The following is a 22,376-nucleotide window of genomic DNA, read 5'->3' as shown; positions in this document are numbered from 1 at the left end:
GCAAAGGACACAGGTTCGAGCCCTGGTCTGGGAAGATCCCACATGCCACAGAGCAACTAAGCCCATGTGCCACAACTACTGAGCCTCTGCTCTAGAGCCTGCGAGCCACAACTACTGAGCCTGCGTGCCACAACTACTGAAGCCCATGCACCTAGAGCCCGTGCTCCACAATGAGAGAAGCCACCGCAACGAGAAGCCCACGCACTGCAACGAAGAGTAGCCCCTGCTCACCGCAACTAGAGAAAGCCCAGGTGCATCAATGAAGACCCAATGCAGCCAAAAAAAAAAAAAGACAGTGGACCAGACTTGACTAGACATCATGGTACTCTTCACCACTGCACACACTTCAAAAAATAAAAAGTCTACAAAGTCTACAAATAATAAATGCTAGAGAGGGTGTGGAGAAAAAGGAACCCTCCTACACTCCTGGTGGGAATGTAAGTTGGTGCAGCCACTGTGGAAAATGGTATGGAGGTTCCTCAGAAAACTAAAACTAGAACTACCATATGATCCAGCAGTCCCACTCCTGGGTACATATCCAGACAAAACTAAAATTAAAAAAGATGCATGCACCCCTATGTTCCCAGCAGCACTATTTACAATAGCCAAGACATGGAAACAACCTAAATGTCCATCAACAGAGGAATGGATAAAGAAGATGTGGTAATGTATACAATGGAATATCACTCAGCCATAAAAAAGAATGAAATAATGCCATTTGCAGCAACATGGATGGACCTAGTGATTATCATATTAAGTGAAGTCAGACAGAGAAAGAGAAATATCATATGATAACATTTATAAGTGGAATCTAAAGAAATGATACAAGTGAACTTATTTACAAAACAGAAATAGACTCACAGACTTAGAGAACGAACTTATGGTTACCAAAGGGGAAAGGTTGGGGTGGGGGATAAATTAGGAGTTTGGGATTGACATATACACACGACTATATATAAAATAGATAACAAGGACCTACTGTATAGCTCAGGGAACTCTACTCACTCCTCTGTAATAACCTATATGGGAAAAGAATCTGAAAAAGAATAGATATATGTATATGTATAAACTGAATCACTGTTGTACACTTGAAACTAACACAACATTGTAAATCAACTATACTCCAATATAAAATAAAAATTAAAAAAAAAAATCAAGGTACTGGTGAGAAGATAGACACCTAAATCAATGAAACAGAACAGACTTTTCAGAAATGAATTTACACAATATATTCAACTGATTTTTGACAAAGTTGTTAAGGAAAACACATGGAGGAATGATAGCCTTTTTTCAAAAAATGATGCTGAATATGAATAATAGTCTAAAAGACCTCTAAAAACTTGATAATATGAAAATAAAAGATAAACAATGAAACTTGGACATAAACTTGTACAGATACTTTATCACAGAAGACACACAGATGGCAACTGAGCACATTAAAAAAAAAGGGTTCAACAACATTTGTGATTAGAGAAATAAAATCTAAAGTCATCATGTTATCCAATATACATACTAGAGGGACTAGAATTTAAAAGTATAATGGATGCAGCTTCGATCCCTGGTCGAGGCACTAAGATCCCACATGCTGCAGGGCAACTAAGCCCAGATGCCACAACTAGAGAGAAGCCTGTGCACCGCAGCGGAGGATCCCGCACGCCATAACGAAGATCCTGCGTGCCGCAACTAAGACCCAACGTGGCCAAAAATAAAATAAGTATTTTTAAAAAATTAATAAGCCAATCCTAATTCAGAGAGAAATAAGAAAAACATTAGAAATATTGATATTGACATGAAGGTGTGCTTTACTAAAATATGTGGGATTCCACTGACATGGTGTTCATTGGAAAATCCATATCCAAATCAAAAGGTTAGAAAATAATAGCAAAATAAACCAACAGAAGGATAAGAAAAAATTCAAAAGGGAAAAATACACTAGAAATTCTAAAAAAAAAAATTAAATAAAAAAAGCTAAAAAAAAGTCTGAAGTCTCAGGTGTGAAATAATAGCATATTAAGAGAATATCAAGAGATGAGAACATATTAAGAGACCATAAATAATTACATTCAGTAATAATTATGAGCTCCTACTATGTGCCTGGCACTGTGGTAGGTCCTGGGGATACAGAATGAGAAAAATAGACTTAGTCCCTCCTAAAGATAGACTTAGTCCCTCCTGAAGATTTATCTAATGGTAAAGATTGCCATTAAATAATAACAGGTGTAAAGAATTTCCTAGGGGAGAGTCTTAGGATTTCCAGAAATATCTAGCCAAGAGGGTTTGGGAAAACCCTTGAGCAAGTTTCTTTTAAGTTTTCTTTTATGTTAAGAATGAGTAGCAGTCAGCCAGGCAAAGGGGAGAGAAAGGTCAAGAGAGAAACTGCCACAGACAGAACAACACACAAGAAAGCTCAGAGGAGAAATGGCTAGAGTAGAAAGAGAATGTAGAGCTGTAGAGATCATAATGAGAGAGAGAGTAGAACAAGATGAAGCCAGAAAATTCCCTAGAGCCCTGATCATGCAGAGTCTGGTGGGTGATGCTAACAGTTTTGCAATTTTTTGTAAACAGCAATGTATTAAGCAGCATTGTGCACTCCCTCCTCTACTTTACCAGTAAATATCTCAGGTGCTCAAAGAACATCAGGACCAACAGATGATTAATTTCATCTGATATACAGGCTTTCTTAGTATAAGGTATATTTATATCAAAGTGAAAGTGTCTACTTACAGTATCAAGCATTTCTTTGGTATGAGCTGCCGACAGGCAAAACCTGGCTCTGGACTCAATGATTGGGGTAGCAGGAAATCCTACCACAACTACACCGATATTCCGCTTTAGCATCTCCCGTCCAAAGGCGCTGCAGAGGGAAAACAAGAAAAGAAACCAGGAAGAATAATAAAGCACACAGTACAAAGGCCTGAATGATGTAAACTCTTGGGTGATACAGGCACTAGACAGTTCTATTAGGAATTTCTTCTAACTTCTATGAAAGTTAAAATTGACAGTTTACAAAGACTTCTTTTATTCAATCCTAAAGTGGTCTTCTCCCAAATGGTTTCCTTCAGAAAGGTGAAAGAATATTGTTGGCACAGACCAATTTTTAATAGGGCTTGCCTAAAGTAATTTGCAACTGTAGCCTTAAGGTGTCACTGACATGTAACAGTGGTTCAGAGGGTTCAAAATGAACTTGAGTTTAAAACCTGGTCCTTGAAATGTTAGGCCTGGCAGTTTAAAAAATTCTTAGGATTAAGGATGCAAAGGATCTGGACAACTTTCTGCTGGCAGAAAGGCCAAGCACTAGCCTTCCAGACCAGGCATTTTTTGGATCGACTTAAGTGTTGAGCTGCCTTTGTAATTCAGGGTTTCCTTTGGTGTTTGTGAGGCCAGCTCATCCCCAGCCTACAGATGACCACCCAGACCACACAGTTCTTGTTTAACCCCCCATCCCAAGCCAAACTCATGGCATGTGACCTTACTCTACATCTGTATCTTGCCTAATTAACACAATTCTAACTTTCATGTAAATTTTGTTATTTACTAAATTATGTTATTCTTTGTCCTTTTCTCTTGTTGACCTACCTTATTCCCTTTTGACTTTTCCCTTAGCTGTTTAAAGCATTTGTTTGAGAATAAAAAAATTCCACTCACTTTAGTAATAGCACCAGCTTTCCCCACTCCTAGTAACAGTACATCCTCTTCAATGTATTTCCTTTGTGTCAGGCCAAGTCCTGCATCTTTAGCACATGCTCCCGAACTGTCTAGTGCTTTATTCCAATTCTGCCTTACTCTCTCTAAATCTTAATTATAATGTAAAAAGTCAGTTTCACCTGTATAGAATAAATTAGACACAGTCCTCTCTAAAGAAAGGGTTCTAGACTAAGTCAATCCTCCAGAACAGGTAACTTTTTGAGTTTATTTATGATGATAATTCCATTTAAAGAAGAATGAGGGAAATCCTACACCTCTGCTTTGGTGTAGGATTCCATCATTTCCTCCATCTCCTCTGAAGGCCATAATGCCAATTGCCCATACGACTTCCTACTGGAAACTAAACTCCTCTTTTTCCCTCAATAAGCACCCTTTCCCAATATCCCCCCTTCATTAACTTTGGAATCACCATACTTCCAGGTTCCCTGATTTAATTTTCCCTCCTATATTCACTTTAATCAACATTTACTGAGTGCGAGGGGCTGTGGTGGGCACTGGGGATTCAAAGATGAATAAAAATATTTGCTCCTTTAATGAGTTCCATTAAACCTGAGAAATGATCCTTACTCAATTTTATATTTACAATCCAGCCAAAACTCACAAATCTGAAAAGATGTGCCTTTTTTACTGAACCTATACTAAGCAGATGACTTCTTTATTTTATTTTTTAAATAAATTTATTTATTTATTTATTTTTGGCTGTGTTGGGTCTTTGTTGCTGCGCATGGGCTTTCTCTAGTTGCGGCAAGCGGGGGCTACTCTTCGTTGCGGTGCGCGGGCTTCTCACTGGGGTGGCTTCTCTTGTTGCGGAGCACAGGCTCTAGGTGCGTGGGCTTCAGTAGTTGTGGCACACGGGCTCAGCAGTTGTGGCTCGCGGGCTCTAGAGCTCAGGCTCAGTAGTTGTGGCACACGGGCTTAGTTGCTCCGCGGCATGTGGGATATTCCTGGACCAGGGCTCGAATTCGTGTCCCCTGCATTGGCAGGCGGATTCTTAACCACTGCGCCACCAGGGAAGTCTGACTCCTTTATTTTATATCTCTGGTGCAATTTTGCACATAATTATTTTGCAAATAATTAGATTTGTCCACTTCTTATCTGCTTTTCAAATATATTTTGGTTTCGTTATACATCTGTACTTCTCAAATACACTGAAAGCTATTCCAGGGCAAAGATTTCCATTATATACACCTTGCACAAGCCAGAGAGGCTGGTGTAAAGTGCACATCTGGTAACTGTGCAATAACACGGCTGACCTCATGGCTCACTCTTCCCCCTTGGGCACTGCACTTCAGCTCCACTCACCTCTTGCTAGTCTTCCATCAGCTAAGTATATTCCTGCATTGTGGCCTTTGCACAGGAGCTTCTTGCTTCAAGTGGCTAACTTGCTCAGCTAGTTCAAGCTCAGGTGTCATCTTCCCTTACCACTGAGGCTCTCCAGGGTGACCACCCCATTTAATACTGTAATCTGCCCACCCACAGTGCACTCTCAAACCCCATATCCTGCTCTATTTTTTCCTATAGCCCTTAACACCTTCTGGCATATTACATAAATTCCTTATTTATTACGTTTGTCTGACTCTTGCCCCAGTAGAGCATAAACTCCACAAGGACATGGATTTTTCTGTGTTTTGTTCACTGATCTATCTCAATCCCCCAGAAGAGTGCATTAAACTCAAATGTTTGTTTAAGGAAATACTAACAAGTTAACATATTTTACAAATTGGAATCCACTTGTTTAATGTACGGCAGATCTAGCAAACGAAGGTTAACATAACGAGGCCAAGACAATTTTACCTAACAAAATATATAAGCCTGGTCTCACATCATGGTAAACCTTAAGTCTAATAAGAGGGCAATCTGTAATCTGCAAAAAGGTACCCAATTTTGGCTGGCATGTAGAGCATCAGAGGCACCACTGGAGAATCTTCATTTCCATAGATGATGAAGCCCATATTTTTCAGACGTCTCCTGAAATATCTGACGTTTTCAGCTAACTGCTGTATACACTCTTTGCCTGGAAAATCATGGGGAGGGAAACAAAATAATACGAAGAATGAAGAAGTGGAAAAAGACAGCAATCTCCTCCATCTCTATTCTATCGATCAATTCTATGTTTTGTTTCTTCCTTTCCCATATAAAATATTTTTGCACAGTAAACTGTATGGAATATAAGTAGAAACAAATATATCTTGCGTTTGTATTCTGTCATAGTAGGTGTTGATAGCAGATTTTATAGTAATGTACAAAATAAAGTTTAATGACCAGTATTTCCATGGCACATTGGCATCTTCAAACATTTTCATTGATACTACCTCATTTAACACTCTACCACCCCTTTACAGTAGTTTGGATAATTATTATCATTTTCATTTTATATATTAGGAGACTCACAAAGGTTGTGACTGGCCTACAGTTACACAATAATGAGTGGCACAGCTGACTAGAAGACCAGAGACAGAACCATTCAGAGCCCCACATTTTCCTCTTAAGAGTTTGAGTTTATGTTACCATTTCCCTAAAACTTCTACCAGACAACAATAGCATACACATATAATAATGTAAAAATCATATTTTTAATCCTACTTTGTTCATCTTCCCTAAAACACAAATGGCTTAAGACACACATTTCTCTAACTGCTGACTGACTAAATATATGGCCTGGTTTTGACTTTATGGTAGGTCAGTCTATGAACAGATGTCCAAAAACAATCGTTCTGTTACAGAGAGCAAGATATAAATTCAAAAGATCAGCTTGCAAAGGGCTAAGAACTGTTTTATGGTTTTCTAAATCACAAATACTCACAAATAAGAAAAGGCTGCAGTCATTTTCACATATATTAGAAAGCCAGCAAATTCATATTTTAAAAAATACAACCATACAGCTCAAAGGTAAGTTAATCAATTGCAAATACAGGTGACTAACAAATGTCCTTAGAATTAAAACACTAACATATCCGTCATTGATGGGAAACTACTCTAGATAAGTTTGCTACAAATAACCCCAAATTAATACTCTTTACGTAAATAATTTCAAGTTGACCAGAGAAGCACATACAAGCTTAGATTAGTTTAGTGTGAACACTGAAGAACATCACTTAAGTTATGACATACATCTTACACATATTAAAGCAGACATTAAAGTATGTTAAGTTTATGTTGACAGTTGATGAGCCACGTACTCTAATTTTCCCCTAGAAATACGAACACATGCTTACTCTACATTTAGAATAAGAGACTTCCACTTCCAGCCCTGAAAGAGTACCAGGAACCGGATTTTCTTTCCTGCTTGTAAACAACAGAAAGCTGGACAGAGTATATTACAAAATGGTTTTCAGACATTGGGCCCCAGGCAGTGGAGGACTGTGCTGCTGGAGAGAAGGGAAAACAGAAGCGAGTCTCTGGATTGTCCCCATACCACCTGGAGACAGGTCCCGGGCTGCTCCAGGAGTGGGGACCTAGTCTTGTCAGTCGAAGACAGCAGATTTTGGAGTTAGGGAGGCTAAGGTGGCTAGAATTTACTGGGCACAAAACAGGAGCGGAGGAAGGTGCACAGAGAGACCTTCGGGGGTCTACAGAAGAGCATTTGGCAAAGTGCTGATCTGAACACGTATGAGAAGAAACTATGAGGGGCTGGAGAAAGCTCCAACAGAAAGCAGCAGACTGAACAATTCCCAGCACTCATACAGCTGGGAATAGCTTCTATTTTCACCAACCAAAATGGAAAGACCTCAGAATCACATTAGTAGTGGAGCTAAATTAGCCCTAGACTAAAAGTTGCTCTGGCCCACCCTAACACCCCTTCAAAGCAAGTCTTAAAAGGATCCAATTGATTCCAAGAACAAAGTCCAACATTATTACCTAAATGAATACAAAATGCAGCCCCTAGTAATGTAAAATTCACAATGTGTGATGTATAATAAAAAATTCTAGGCATTCAAAGAAACAGGAAAATATGACCCACCAACTAGGAGAAAGGTCTATCAACAGAAACAGACCAGAAATGACAGAATATTAGCAGACAAGGATATAAAAATGCTATTATAAATATACTCCATACATTCAGAAAAGTAGAAGAAACATGATGAAGAGAGAAAGAAAATACATAAAAAGGGAACAACTGAGACATGCAAAAATGATGAATCTCAAAAGGATTATGTTAAATGAAATAAGTCAGGCACTAAAGACTATACTCTTGTGAATTCATTTATAGGAAATTCTTAAAAAGATATAATTACAATGATAGAAAACATATTAGTGGTTGCCAGGGAATGGAGAGAGGACTGACAGCAGAGCGGTATGAAGGGGATGTTTCAGGGGTGACAAAAACATTCTATACTTCAGTTATGCTATGGTTACATGACTGTATACATTTGTCAAAACTCATGGAATTACACACTTAAAATTGGTGAATTTTATTGTATATAAATGATATTAAAGATTTTTAGAAACTGAGTGACACATTTGTTAATTTAGTGTACATTAATTTTTCCTGTACCACTTACTATTTTACAGCTTGCTACCTTTTTCTTATCACAAACCAACTACCTTTTGTTAAAATATTTTTTTCTTATTTCAAGATTATCAAGAAAAATTATCAAGGAAAAGAAGAAATGCTAAGAGATTTAGACCTTACCTTTTCCACCTATGGCTATATCATTCTAAGCAAGTTCTCTGTAACAAAAGGAAGTGGAAATCTCAGTCTCACCATTCATTGTCATCTATTCCTTGACAAGAAGAGTCCCAAAAGAAAATACATCTAAAATAACATTCATAGGCAAAACTTGAAGATACTGAGAATAGGCATTTAAAATTCCCAACTTACATATCCTTATTATTGCTGAATAGTATTCCTTACCAAAGATATACCACAATTTGTTTACCCATTTATGTGTTAATGGACATTAGAGTTGAGATTACCAACTTTCATTTTGGCAGTTATAAAGTTCAGATTTAAAAGAATTCTCTCTGAGGGACTTCCCTGGCAGTCCAGTGGTTAAGACTCTGTGCTGTCAATGCAGGGGGCACAGGTTTGATCCCTGGTCAGAGAACTAAGATCCCACATGTCACGTGGTGCAGCCAAAAAATTAAAAAAAAAAAAAAAAAAAAAGAATTCTCTCCTAAATAGAGGATGTGGATAAAAGGAACCCTTGTACACTGCTGGTGGGAATGTAAATTGGTGCAGACACTATGGAAAATAGTATGGAGGTTCCTTAAAAAACTATTGATAAAAATAGAACTACCATATAATCCAGCAATTAATTCCACCTCTAGGTATATATCTGGAAAAAAAGAAAACACTAATTCTATAAGATATATGCACCCCAATGTTCACAGCAGCACTATTTACAGTAGCCAAGACATGAAAGCAATCCAAGTGTCCATCAACAGATGACTGGATTAAGAAGATATGGAATATATATACAATGGAATATTACTCAGCCATAAGAAAGAATGAAATAATGCCATTTGCAGCAACAGGGATGGACCTAGAGAATATTATGCTTAGTTAAATAAGTCAGACAGAGAAAGACAAATACTATATGGTATCACTTATATGGGCATATATCTGGAAAAGACGAAAACTCTAATTCTAAAAGATACATGCACCCCAGTATTCACAGCACTATTTACAACAGCCAAGACATGGAAGCAACCTAAATGTCCATCGACAGATGAATGGACAAAGCTGTGTGTGTGCACGGGTGTGTGTGTGTGTGTATACACACACACAGTGTACACACACACACATACACACAGTGGAATATTACTCAGCCATTAGAAAAAAGAACTAATGCCATTTGCAGCACCATGGAAGGACCTAGAGATTATCATACTAAGTTCAGACAGAGAAAGACAAATATCATATGATATCACTTATATGTGGAATCTAAAAAATTGATACAAATGAACTTATCTACAAAACAGAAATAGACTTACAGACTTAGAAAACAAACTTATGGTTACCAAAGGAGAGAGGGAAGGGGGGAGGGACAAATTAAAAGTATGGGCTTAACAGATATAAACTACTATACATAAAATAGATCAGCAAAAGAATTTACTGTATAGCACAGGGAATTATACCCATTATCTTATAATAACCTATAATGGAATATAATCTGCAAAAATAATGAATCACTGTGCTATACTCCTGAAACTAACACAATATTGTAAATCAACTATACTTCAATAAAATAAAATTCTCTCCTAAATATTTATTTAAGCATCCTAGTCATGCCCAAATAAGGGAAGAATTACTATAATTAGCAACTAACAGCTCAGTTTCATTTGATTCTAACTGCTTTAGGTGGATATGGTAAAAGAATGTACTACAGTTGACCCTTAATCCACATATAATTTATAGTCGGCCCTCCATAGCTGAGGTCTCTCTGAATCTGCAGATTCAACCAACCAGGGACCACGTAGTACTGCAGCATTTACTGTTGAAAAATATCTACATATAAGTGGACCCAGGCAGTTTAAACCTCTGTTGTTCACACGTAAACTGTATTTATACTTTATACACAAAGAAACAGGCCCATAAATGTTAAACTACTTTCTCTAAGGCCTTTCATTCAGTAGGAGGAAGATCAAGGTTCTGACTCCCGTTTAGTGCTTTTTCTTCTACACCACAGCAAGAAATTATGTACTTTTCAAACTTTAAAGTGTTTAACCCTTTATTGGGTAACAATATCTGTATTTTACTTTTTAAACGGCACTTACTAGCAAATGAATAGGATAGGGATGAATGGGTGAAGGAGCCTAAGACACAGGGCAAGTATGAGACAAGTGGAAAGTAGTTCTTCCAATAAACTCATCTGGAAAAGCAAACTGCAATCATCACTGGTGAGTAGGGAATAAAGACTGAGGGGAAGAATCAAGACCAGTGCTGGAGAAAGAAGCAAACTAAATTAGAAATAGTGGTCATAGTGAATCCCAGAAATTAAGTGGTCTGTTTATCCAACAAAACTACTAGGCTGAACCATGAAACTGCCAATATTTGACTATTTTTGACCTTAAAAAGGCAATTTCTTCTGATTCAACCTAATAATTTCAAAGATAATAATAGGAAAAGCAGCCAAGTTAAGTTACTTACAAATCAGTAAGCTTTTGCAGTTATACATATTGGGAAAGGGGTTGTCCCTTATTCCTGAGGTGACACTGAATTTTAAAGACAACACTGTTACCAATTTTGAATTAAATATCATATAAAATACCAGTTAATATTAATACAAGAAGCATGGTACTTAAGTCCAATCTGCTACCTCAGTTCTAAAGAGTTTTCTTACTGCAGAGCTGCAGCAAGTATCTGGTCTAACACGAATTTAAAAACAAAGAAAGGTTAGCCTTGTTAAAAAAAAAGATACTGGGCTTCCCTGGTGGCGCAGTGGTTAAGAATCTGCCTGCCAATGCAGGGGACACAGGTTCGAGCCCTGGCCCGGGAAGATCCCACATGCCGCGGAGCAACTAAGCCCGTGCACCACAACTACTGAGCCTGCGCTCTAGAGCCCGCGAGCCACAACTACTGAGCCCACGTGCCACAACTACTGAAGCCTGAGTGCCTAGAGCCTGTGCTCCGCAACAAGAGAAGCCACCACAATGAGAAGGCCGCACGCCAAAACGAAGAGGAGCCCCCACTCGCCACAACTAGAGAAAGCCCGTGCACAGCAACGAAGACCCAGTTCAACCAAAAATAAATAAATAAATTTATTAAAAAAAAAAAAAGATACTAACTCTTAAAAGGTCTTTATCCTTGCCTCAGAGAGAACACAGATGGTAATATAAGAGGTCAGCATTCTTCTCTACTTTTCAAACATAAATCTTTACTTTTAAGGGCGATAAAAAGCGTAAAAGCAATTTAGAGAAAACCTCTGTACTGATTCTCTTGAAGTTCACAAATGAACCTTACTGTGTTGGCTGTCCTTTTGGAATTCCTTAATACAATTTGTTAGAATGAAGCCATTTTTAGAATCTCTTCAATTAGAACCTACAGCCTGGCATGAAAGAGAGAAAAGTAAACATGTATGTGTAGTTAATGTCCCAGAAAATGTAGCAGGTAACTTTAACTGGTCATTTTTTAGTCCTCAACTTCTTGTAATAAATTTTATGCTAAGGAGGGAAGTAATGAATATGATGGATCAATAGGTTGTGATGGCATCATTATTTCTTTTAAGAAAATAGAAAGCCTAAAAAGGGTGGAAGATGGAGGTAGAAGGAACAGCACAATTATCTATGTATTGATAACCATTATATATTGATAACTTTAAATCACTTTTACAATACAGAATTACATACAGAGTTATACTTATTAACCACTGCTAAACAGATTTTGCAGTTGTACTAACTGCATTCCAGACATTTTCAAAAGAAATATTTTTACCAAGTCTTAATCCAGATTTCTCAGGGTTCTCAGGCTTGTAATCTTAGGGTTTGAAGGAACTACTCCATTATTACTCAAATAAAATTCTGTAAGCCCTCCAAGACAGTTATTAATCAGAACAGATGGTGTTCTATGAGATAAAAATTTTCTGAAGTCTCAGGGCCAGTTAAAAAGAAAAAAAAGATAAGATCTATGCACAAAGCAAGAAATACAAAAGGCAGCAGACATTTTGTCTTAAATGGCATTAGTGCTAACTACTCAGAACTCAGGCTTCAAAAAATATAGCAAGTACTCACCTGTTTACATAGCAATATAACTTTCAATTTAGCTGATGAGCTTTTATATAACTTACAATCAGCAAAATGAGTTTGAGTCTGCAACTTCAAAAAAAACATTTCCAGTGTTAACCGAAATCTTTCAAAATAAAGGACACAAATATGAATGATGTTCAGTCAGAGTTGATCCCCTAACTCACATTAGACTCCGTTACACAGCTCCTAATCTTCTTAGATTTCCTGGATATGCTGATATAATCTGCATTCCTGGGAAAAATAAAATTACTGCTATTCCTCAGACTTATACTTTCCAATTAATCATAATGGGCTAGAAGAATTTGAAACTGAAGAGCTTCTTCCCCCTCCCCGCTTCTTCTTCTTCTTTTTTTTTTTCCCCCGCTTCTTCTTAAAGGTCATAATATCAAAGCACATACAGGTTTTCTCAGTTTAGGGTCCCCAGAACAGAATAGACAGCCCCAAGAATGGTGTCAGTTAGCTTTCAGCATTAATTAGGAGTTATGGGACATAAGGCAGGATAAAATATGGAAAAATACCACCCATCACCTTCTTCTAATTTATACTATCAAAGACATTACATTTTGGATATTTCACATAATATCTCTTTAATACTTTATGTCTAAGAATTGAACTTAACTATCAATCTTTCAGTTTACTCATCTGTCCAAAGTCTTATTTTTACTATTTGGAAGGTTACTTTTTCTAATATTTTACTTTGGTTGGCCTATACTGCAGAGTGAAAAGGAACATGTTTCACTCCTGTGGTTTTTCTCTTGAAAAGCATCTTCTTTAAAAAATAGAATAAACTCAGACATCCTCAGTGTTTACTCTGCCTGTGTTAAACACGTGTCTCCATTGATATCTAAAACTGGAGCTTATATCTTGAAGACTTCTTATACAAGTCTTTATAGTATCAGGTAACTCAAATCACATGCAAACTATGTTTTCAAAGGCTATTTCCAAAGTAATTATGGAAGCTTCTAATACTGACTCCCTTTAAAGCAAAGAAACTATGTAACATAGTAAGCACAGTGCCAGGCTCAATAAATGCTTCTTCATTTTCCTTTTGCCGGTAAAGCAATTTCTAATCAGGGGAAAATTATATTTAGCTTCAGTTATTATATCTCTAAACATTACCAAGTCAACTACTAACCAGCCTTACTTCCTGATAAGATACTACTTTATAGTCTTCCATAAGTGAATGGATGAACGTGTTGATTTATATTAATTTAAATGAACTTGGCATTCTCTTGCACTAGTGGTGCTATATCTAAATCCAATATTAGGACAACAGCTCCATCTCCTTCTCAGCTGGAAATACTCTGGGCTTATGCAAAGGAGGAGTTAGGTGTGCCTTAATTACTGCCGTTATAGCAGCTCCAAGAACTGTAAATAGTTGGCATGGCAGAAAATCTCAGATGCAATCACAATGACACTTTCAAAAGAGACAAGTAAACCTGGGCTAAGAAGAATAATTCAAATTCCTTTCACGCTCAACACTTAAAATCACAGCATCTTTCATACACCACATCAGTAACTTCTGAGAAGAAGAACAGACTACTAGCAGACTTTCTCACCACTCCCTTTTGGAAACAGAGGCAACTTTAAGAATTATTTTGCAGCTGAGGAAACTAACACCCGAAGAGGTTATGTAACTCCAAGTGGAAGAACCAGGATTTGAACTCTCTGATTCTTCTGGTTTCAGACTGTTGTCTTAACCACTACTCATTGATCCACTTTGGCTTCCATATTAAGTAGAACTGACTAAAAGGAAATATTAGGAATAAAACGCCTAGGAATAAACCTACCTAAGGAGGCAGAAGACCTGTACTCCAAAAACTGTAAGACACTGATGAAGGAAATTGAAGATGACACAGACAGATGGAAAGATACACCATGTTCTTGGATTGGAAAAATCAATACTGTCAAAATGACTATACTACCCAAGGCAATCTACAGAGTCAATGAAACCACTATCAAACTACCAAGGGCACTTTTTGCAGATCTAGAACAAAAAAATCTTAAAATTTGTATGGAGACACAAAAGACCCTGAATAGCCAAAGCAATCATGAGAAAGGAAAGCGGACCTGGAGGAATCAGGCTCTCTCACTTCAGACTATACTATATAAGCTACAGTAATCAAAACAGTATGGTACTGGCACAAAGACAGACTTACAGATCAATGAAACAGGATAGAAAGCCCAGAAATAAACCCATGCACCTATGGTCAATTAATCTATAACAAAGGAGAAAAGACAAGCTCTTCAATAAGTGGTGCTGGGAAAACTGGACAGCTACATGTAAAAGAATGAAATTAGAACATTCTCTAATACCATACACAAAAATAAACTAAAATGGATTAAACACCTAAAATAAATGTAAAATCAGATACTATAAAACTCTTAGAGTAAAACATAGGCAGAACATTCTTGGACATAAATCACAGCAATATCTTTTTGGATCCACCACTTAGACTAATGAAAATAAAAACAAAAATAAACTTAAAAGCTTGTACACTTGAAACACTATGTACAACTGAATCACTTTGCTGTACACCTGAAACTAACACAAAATTGTAAATCAGCTATACTCCAATATAAAATAAAAATTAAAAATAAATTAATTCTCTGGCTCTGCTCTCAGGAAAAGACGTGGTGCCCAGAGACTTCCTTTCATCCTGCATTCTTCTTCCCGACTTCCACTGTAAGATTTCTGTCATCCCCCATCTTCCAAAAGGGGGCATACTACAAAATTTTGGTCAACCATTGCCTATGTTTCTCAATAAGACTGCTATTGGCATTTGGGGCATTTGGGGCATAACAATTCTTGGTTGTTAAGGCTGTCCAGTGCCCTGCAGAACATTTAGAATCACTGGCCTCTTGGCAATAAATGCCAATAGCATCTCCCCATAGCCCAGTCTGTGACAATCAAAAATGCCCCTAGACTTTTCCAAATGTGACTCAGGAAGGCAGCACTGTTGCTGGTTGGTTGAGAACTCCTATTGGTCCTGTTATTTCTTTATAGGAACCATGGATTTCTTTTCTCTTGTATCCTTAAACCTGAGTTGGAGATGCATTAGCTATATGATCTTGGGCATGTTTTTATGTCCCTTAGATTCAATTACCACATTTACTCTAGAGGAAGATATAAACGTGGGGCAATTTGATATATTTAGAGTGCAAAACCACACATAGGAAAACCCAATATAAAAATACAAGCTAACTGATTAACAGTATATTAAAAGTAACACATACTTATGGTTAAGTAGGGTCTCTATTCAGTAGGCCCTTTCTTTATATATGTTTGGATTCCTTTCTGGAATTTTACTTCTATTTCATTAACTGGACTGTTACAAATTATTATAGCTTACATAAATATATAATTGCATGTATAATTTATATATTTATATATAAGATATATATAATTACTTGTATTTATAAACTACATATATAACTTATATATAATAAGATTTACTCCCCAGTTCCTCTACTCTTTGGAGTTTTTCACCTCAATTATTATTATTAATTGAGATATAATTCACATCCTTTAAAATTCATCCTTCTAAAATGTACAATTCAGTAGTTTTTATCTATTCTGGACATTTCATATACATGGAATCATATAATATGTGACCTTTTGTACTGGCCTCTTTCACCTAACATAACGTTTTCAAGTTTCATTCATATTGTAGCATGTATCAGTACTTCATTCCTTTTTATGGCCGAATAATATTGTACAAATATACCACATTTTGTTTATCTATTCATGAGCTGATGCACATTTGGGTTGTTTTTGATTTTTGGCTATCACGGATAATGCTGCTATAAACATTCCTGTGCAAGTTGTCATGTGGACATACGTTTTCAATTCTGTTGGGTATATACCTAACAACAGAATTTCTGGGTCATATGGTAACTATGTATTTAACTTTTTGAGGAACTGGAAACTGTTTTCCAAAGTGGCTGGGTTATTTTACATTCCTGTCAGTAATATGGGAGTATTCCATTTTATTAGATCCTCACCAACAATGTTATTGTTTATCTTTTTTATTTTAGCCATCCTAGTGGGTGTAAAGTGGGATTTTGTGGTTTTCATTTGCATTTTCTTAATGACTAATAGGTTGACCATCTTCTCTTCTGTGCTTTTTGGCCACTTGTGTATCTTCTTTGGAGAAGTGTCTATTCGAATTCTTTGCCCATTTTTATTTTATTATTTTTTTAAACGATTGCTTTTATTTATTTATTTATTTATTTATTTTTGGCCGTGTTGGGTCTTCATTGCTGCACACGGGCTTTCTCTAGCTGCAGTGAGTGGGGGCTACTCTTCGTTGTGGTGCATGGGCTTCTCATTGTGGTGGCCTCTCTTGTTGCAAAGCATGGGCTCTAGGCAGATTGGCTTCAGCAGATGTGGCTCACGGGCTCTAGAGCACAAGCTCAGTAGTTGTGGCACACGGGCTTAGCTGCTCCATGGCATGTGGGATCTTCCTGGCCCAGGGCTCGAACCCATGTTCCCTGCATTGGCAGGCGGATTCTTAACCACTGTGCCACCAGGGAAGTACCACCCATTTTTAAATTGAGTTGTTTAATTTGAGTTGTAAAAGTTCTTTATACACTCTGGACACTAGACCCTTATTAGATATATGGTTTGCAAAATTTCCTCCCACTCTGAGGGTTGTCTTTTCACTATCTTGCTGGAGTGTCCCTTAAAGAACAAAAGCTTTTAATTTTGATTCAGTCCAATTTATCTATTTTTTTCTTTGGTTGCTTGTTCTCTTGGGTGTCATAACTAAGAAACCACTGCCTAATCCACAGTCATGAAAATTTTACATCTATGTTTTCTTCTAAGAGTTTTATAAATTTAGGGACTTCCCTGGCAGTCCAGTGGTTAAGACTCTGCGCTTCCAGTTCAGGGGGCACAGGTTTGATCCCTGGTCGGGGAACTAAAATCCCGCATGCCACGCAGCATGGACAAAAAAAAAAAAATAAGAGTTTTATAAATTTAGCTCTTACATTTAGGCCTTTGATCCATTTTGAGTTATTTTTGTATATGGTGTGAGGTACGGGTCCAACATCATTCCTTTGCATGTGGATATCCAGTTGTCCGAGAATCATTTTTTTAAAAAGACTATTCTTTCCCCAATGAATTGTCCTGAATACCAACTAACCATAAATAGAAAAGTTTACTTATGGATTCTCAGTTATATTTCACGGTTTATATATCTATACTTATGCCAGGATGACAATGCCTTGTCACTACAGCTTTGGGACATGTGAGTCTTTCAATTTTGTTTTTTTCCCAAGACTATTTGGGTATTCTGGGTCTCTTGCTTTTCCATATGATTTTTAGGATTAGCTTGCCTATTTCTAAAAACAGGCAGCTGGGATTTTGATAGGTATGTTGTTGAATCTACATACTTGAGGAGTATCATTACCTTAACAATAGTAAGTCTTCCAACCCATGAGCACAGATATCCTGCCATTTATTTAGCTCTTCTTCCTGTTCATTTTTGTACCTTTTTTGTCTTGGGTGGAATTACATAAATATTCTCAAAATACTTAGTTCAGTTGGGAAGATAGGGCAAAAGGAGGAAATGAATAAACACATTAAATATAAAATGGTATGTTTCTAATTTGGAGTAAGAATAAATAATGTTTCTCTTTTTTTCTACTTCCATTTCTAATTTCCCCTAATGGGAATGGAATGTGTTTTTAAAGTAGTTGAAAGGTTACAAGTGTTGGCAAAAATATGGAATACATTGCCAGTGAGACTGTAAACTGGTACTTTGTTAAAAATGGCAATATATGCTGAACCTAAAGATATGCCTACTCTATGACCCAGCAATTTCATTCCTAAGTACATATACCCAACAGAGTTATGTACCAAATGGCATGGGTAAGAATGTCACTCTTAATAACAGCCCAAATCAGGAAATAACCCAATTTCCGTCAGCAGAATGAAAAAACTGTGATATATGCAAACAACGGGATACTGGACAGCAATGAAAATGAATTATTGTTTCACCAAAATATGTGAATGAATCTCAAAGACGTATGATGAATAAAATACACTAAATTCAAAAGAGTGATGATATGTACTGTATTGTAGGTAAGATTCCATTTACATGAAGTTCAAGAATAGGCAAAACTAATATATAGTGATAGAAGTCAAAATAATGGTTATCTTTGGCAAGGAGGAATGAATTGGGAAGAGGTACAAGATAACCTTCTGGGATGCTGAAAATGTTCTACAACATGATCTGGGTGGTGATTAGACAAGTGTGCATTATTCACTAAACTGTATGTCTAAGATTTCTGCACTTTACTGTATCCATGTCAATACTTCAAAAAAATAAAAATAAATTTTACTTACTTGGAAAATAAACTGGAAAAAAAACTGGAATGAGGTTAAATGTCTGATCTCTCATTTTATAATCTTAAGTATATCTAACTACTATCACCGTTTTACTTAAAAGACAAAACCAAAACAGAACGATCTAGACATTACAGGGGTGGGCTCAAGCATTTTCCTCTTAGCCTTTGTTGTTTAAGACAAATCTAAAAAAAACCCCAAACTTTTTAGTGCTGGGTGTTCCAGGAATTTGTAAGACAGGGGAAGTGTTGTGAAAACAGCACTTTGGAGTTAAAGCCCTTGCCCTGAGGCAGGAAATGAAAGCATAAAGGGATTGGCCTTTCCCTTCTTTCCTTTTAAAAAAAATCATATGGGGACTTCCCTGGTGGCGCAGTGGTTAAGAATCCGCCTGCCAATGCAGGGGACATGGGTTCGATCCCTGGTCCGGGGAGATCCCACATGCCATGGAGCACCTATGCCTGTGCACCACAACTACTGAGCCTGCACTCTAGAGCCCATGGGCCACAATTACTGAGCCTGTGTGCCGCAACTACTGAAGCCCAGGTGCCTAGAGCCCGTGCTCCACAAGAGAAGCCACCACAGTGAGAAGCCTGCGCACCGCAACAAAGAGTAGCCCCCATTCACCGCAACTAGAGAAAGCCCATGTGCAGCAACGAAGACTCAATGCAGCCAAAAATAATTACATAAATAAATTTTTTAAAAAATCATATGAATGAATGCACAAATCAGACAATACTGGCCAAAAAATATTTATCTTTCATCTGTGCATCTACTTTCATTCCCATAAAGTTATTTTTTCCTAGGATGTTTTAGTATTAGTTTTTCTTATACATACTTGGTCAAGAGAGAGAGGCTGATAAAAGGGTGGCACCAAGTATTACTAACACATCTGGTTCAGACTGCCTACTGTAAGACTGCTTTTTAGGAGACCTATGGGACATCTGCATATCCTTTAATAGGGGGAATTGCTGGGATTCCTGACTCCAATTAGTCAGGAAATCAGAGTTCCAAAAATAACTTTTACTTCTTCCAAGAAAGGGGAAGTGGGTTGGCAAGTGAACACTTAGATTTGACACCAACAGTAATAAGAATTATTCTGTAATCTCTGAAATTTGGGGAAGCCCAGTGGAAACCAACTGAATTTTGAATCCCTATTATAACGGCTACCTATTTTTATAAAAAAAAAATATGCACATCTATAAAACTCAACAGAACATGTAAATTTGTTCCGCATCTTATTACTTACTCCATATAAACGATGAACTCTTTCATCACATTCAATATTGTCAATTAAAACAAAAGTGCTCATATTTGAGAAAGATGACCAATTTATATTGGTAACTCTATCAAGTAAGAGTTTAAAAAAAAAAACTGCATGTACAGCAGTTGTGTATATGGTTCAGGATTTCTTAGAGAAACTTAAACATTAAAGAAGCTGAATTTGGGGGCTACTAGCATTTTTTAAGCCTCAGGGCAGCCTAACTTTAAGACAAAACTATTTTTTAAAAAACCAGGAATCCTGTACATAAAAATAATTAAATAATAAAGATTTCATTTATTTTGGTATACATTTGCTAGAGATACAGGAGATAACAAAAGTGGTATCATAGCCATTACACCAAAGGCAAAAATCTCACCAGGAAGACTACACAGAAAGGGGAGAATATATTACATGCTGGGTAAGCACACATTAAACAAACCTATCCTGAGCACCCACCCATTATGTGCCAGACCCTGCTCTAGGCCCTAGGTAGACTGTATCCAATAAAAGACACAAAAACCCCTGCCTGCTACGAGCTTACATTCCAGTATGGGGGACAGACAACAAAAAAGATGAACGCCTCACTCAAGCGCTCATTCTGCTCAAGCACTGCCTCCATAAAGCGTCAAGACCCAAAAGCAAAGCACACCTGCATTTCCAAGGACCAAGTAAGCCAGTCTGGTTGGAGCTGAGTGAGCCAAGCATGGAAGAGTGGGACCAGAGGAGGTCGACAGAGGGCCAAATCATAAATTTATTTATTTTACTTATTTATTTTTGGCTGCGCTGGGTCTTCGTAGCTGCACGGTCTTCCTCTAGTTGTGGCGAGCGAGGGCTACTCGTCCTTGCGGTGCGCTGGCTTCTCATTCTGGTGGCTTCTCTTATTGCAGAGCATGTGCTCTAGGTGTGTGGGCTCCAGCAGCTGTGGCATGTGGGCTCAGTACTTGTGGGTCATGGGCTCCAGGGCACAGGCTTAGTAGTTGTGGCACACGGGCTTAGTTGCTCCGCGGCATGTGGGATCTTTCCGGACCAGGGCTCGAACCCGTGTCCCCTGCGTTGGTAGGCAGATTCTTAACCACTGCGCCACCAGAGAAGTCCAGAGGGCCAAATCAGAAGGGCCTCATAGGTCTTCATGTTAAGACTCTGACTTTAAGAAGCAGGAGAAGCCCTCTGGGAGAGTTCTTTTTTTTTTAAAATTAATTAATTTATTTATTTTTGGCTGTTTTGGGTCTTCGTTTCTGTGCGAGGGCTTTCTCCAGCTGTGGCGAGCAGGGGCCACTCTTCATTGCGGTGCGCGGGCCTCTCACTGTTGCGGCCTCTCCCGTTGCGGAGCACAGGCTCCAGACGCACAGGCTCAGTAGTTGTGGCTCACGGGCTTAGTTGCTCCGCGGCATGTGGGATCTTCCCAGACCAGGGCTCGAACCCGTGTCCCCTGCATTGGCAGGGAGATTCTTAACCACTGCGCCACCAGGGAAGCCCTCTGGGAGAGTTCTTAAACAAGACTGACATGACCTCCTATGTTTCAACAGGATCACCTTGAGTGATATATTTAGAAGAGAGTCAAAGACAGAAGCAGAGAAAGCACTGGAGAGATGACTGTGGTTTGGACTAGGGTGACAGCAATAGGTATAAAAAGTGGAGGGAGGATATCTTTTGAAGGTAGACTAAAGTGTTACCAATGCTTAAAGCACATAGAAAATGCTAAATAAACATTTAATGAAAGAATGAATCTTGAAAGGTGGGAGAAACCAATGTGAACTAGAGTACTCAAGAAAGGTATCAGTCATAAAATTTTACTGGTACTCTGCATGGATAGCTCCTATTCCTAATTTTCAGCATTATTTATCTGAATCCTTCTAAACCATTTTTCGTTTGACTGATCCCTCTACTATAACTGGTTATTAAATTCAGGTGAAAGTAGACAGGAGTCTAAGTCAAATAAATAACAGTGGGGATTACAGTGAAGTAGAGAGGTTCAAAGATATTAAGGAGGCATAATCCACAGGCTCTGGTGATTAAATATATGGCATAAAGAAGGAGAGAAACTATAATAACAGATTTCTTCTTCGGACAACTTCATGAATAAAGATGCCATTATCTGAAATAGGGAACACACAAAAAAAAGCAGGTTTGAGGGGAAACAAACGGAAAAGGCTAAAAACTTTAGAGAAACAAAACAATTTTGGGGAACAAGTATTTTTGGAGTCTAAAGGTTTACAATGAAGTAGATCAAGACTACTGCTTCCAGGGACTTCCCTGGTGTTCCAGTGGTTAAGAATCCGCTATCCAATGCAGGGGATGTCAGTTCGATCCCTGGTCGGGGAACTAAGATCCCACATGCCGTGGGGCAACTAAGCCCAAGCGCCTCAACTA

General features: G+C 37.8%; 1 protein-coding gene and 1 long non-coding RNA gene across 5 annotated transcripts in view; both read right to left on the bottom strand.

Annotated features, from left to right (window-relative positions):
• The window catches only part of SPTLC2 (serine palmitoyltransferase long chain base subunit 2), a 129,831-nt gene that overhangs the window by 24,095 nt on the left and 83,360 nt on the right, over positions 1-22,376 (bottom strand). For 2 of the 4 annotated variants that reach the window (XM_082451341.1, XM_082451343.1), the window contains exons 10-11: positions 5,584-5,719; positions 2,725-2,854 (exon numbers count right to left, since the gene is read on the bottom strand). In XM_082451341.1, the coding sequence (XP_082307467.1) occupies positions 2,725-2,854; positions 5,584-5,719 (266 nt within the window). Of the gene's footprint in view, positions 1-979; positions 1,037-2,724; positions 2,855-3,645; positions 3,795-5,583; positions 5,720-22,376 lie in introns of those variants that run through there. The other 2 variants (XM_082451342.1, XR_014260963.1) reach the window with 2 other exon arrangements.
• LOC309655815 overlaps positions 18,459-22,376 on the bottom strand; it is a 38,171-nt gene continuing 34,253 nt past the window's right edge. The window contains exon 2 of the long non-coding RNA XR_014261019.1: positions 18,459-22,101. This is a non-coding gene — a long non-coding RNA (uncharacterized lncRNA). The remainder of the gene's footprint in view (positions 22,102-22,376) is intronic.

Source organism: Balaenoptera physalus (genome assembly GCF_965194825.1).
Source record: "Balaenoptera physalus genome assembly, chromosome: 2".
In the NCBI taxonomy this organism is placed as follows: domain Eukaryota; kingdom Metazoa; phylum Chordata; class Mammalia; order Artiodactyla; family Balaenopteridae; genus Balaenoptera; species Balaenoptera physalus.
This window is presented reverse-complemented; position numbering and strand designations above follow the sequence as displayed.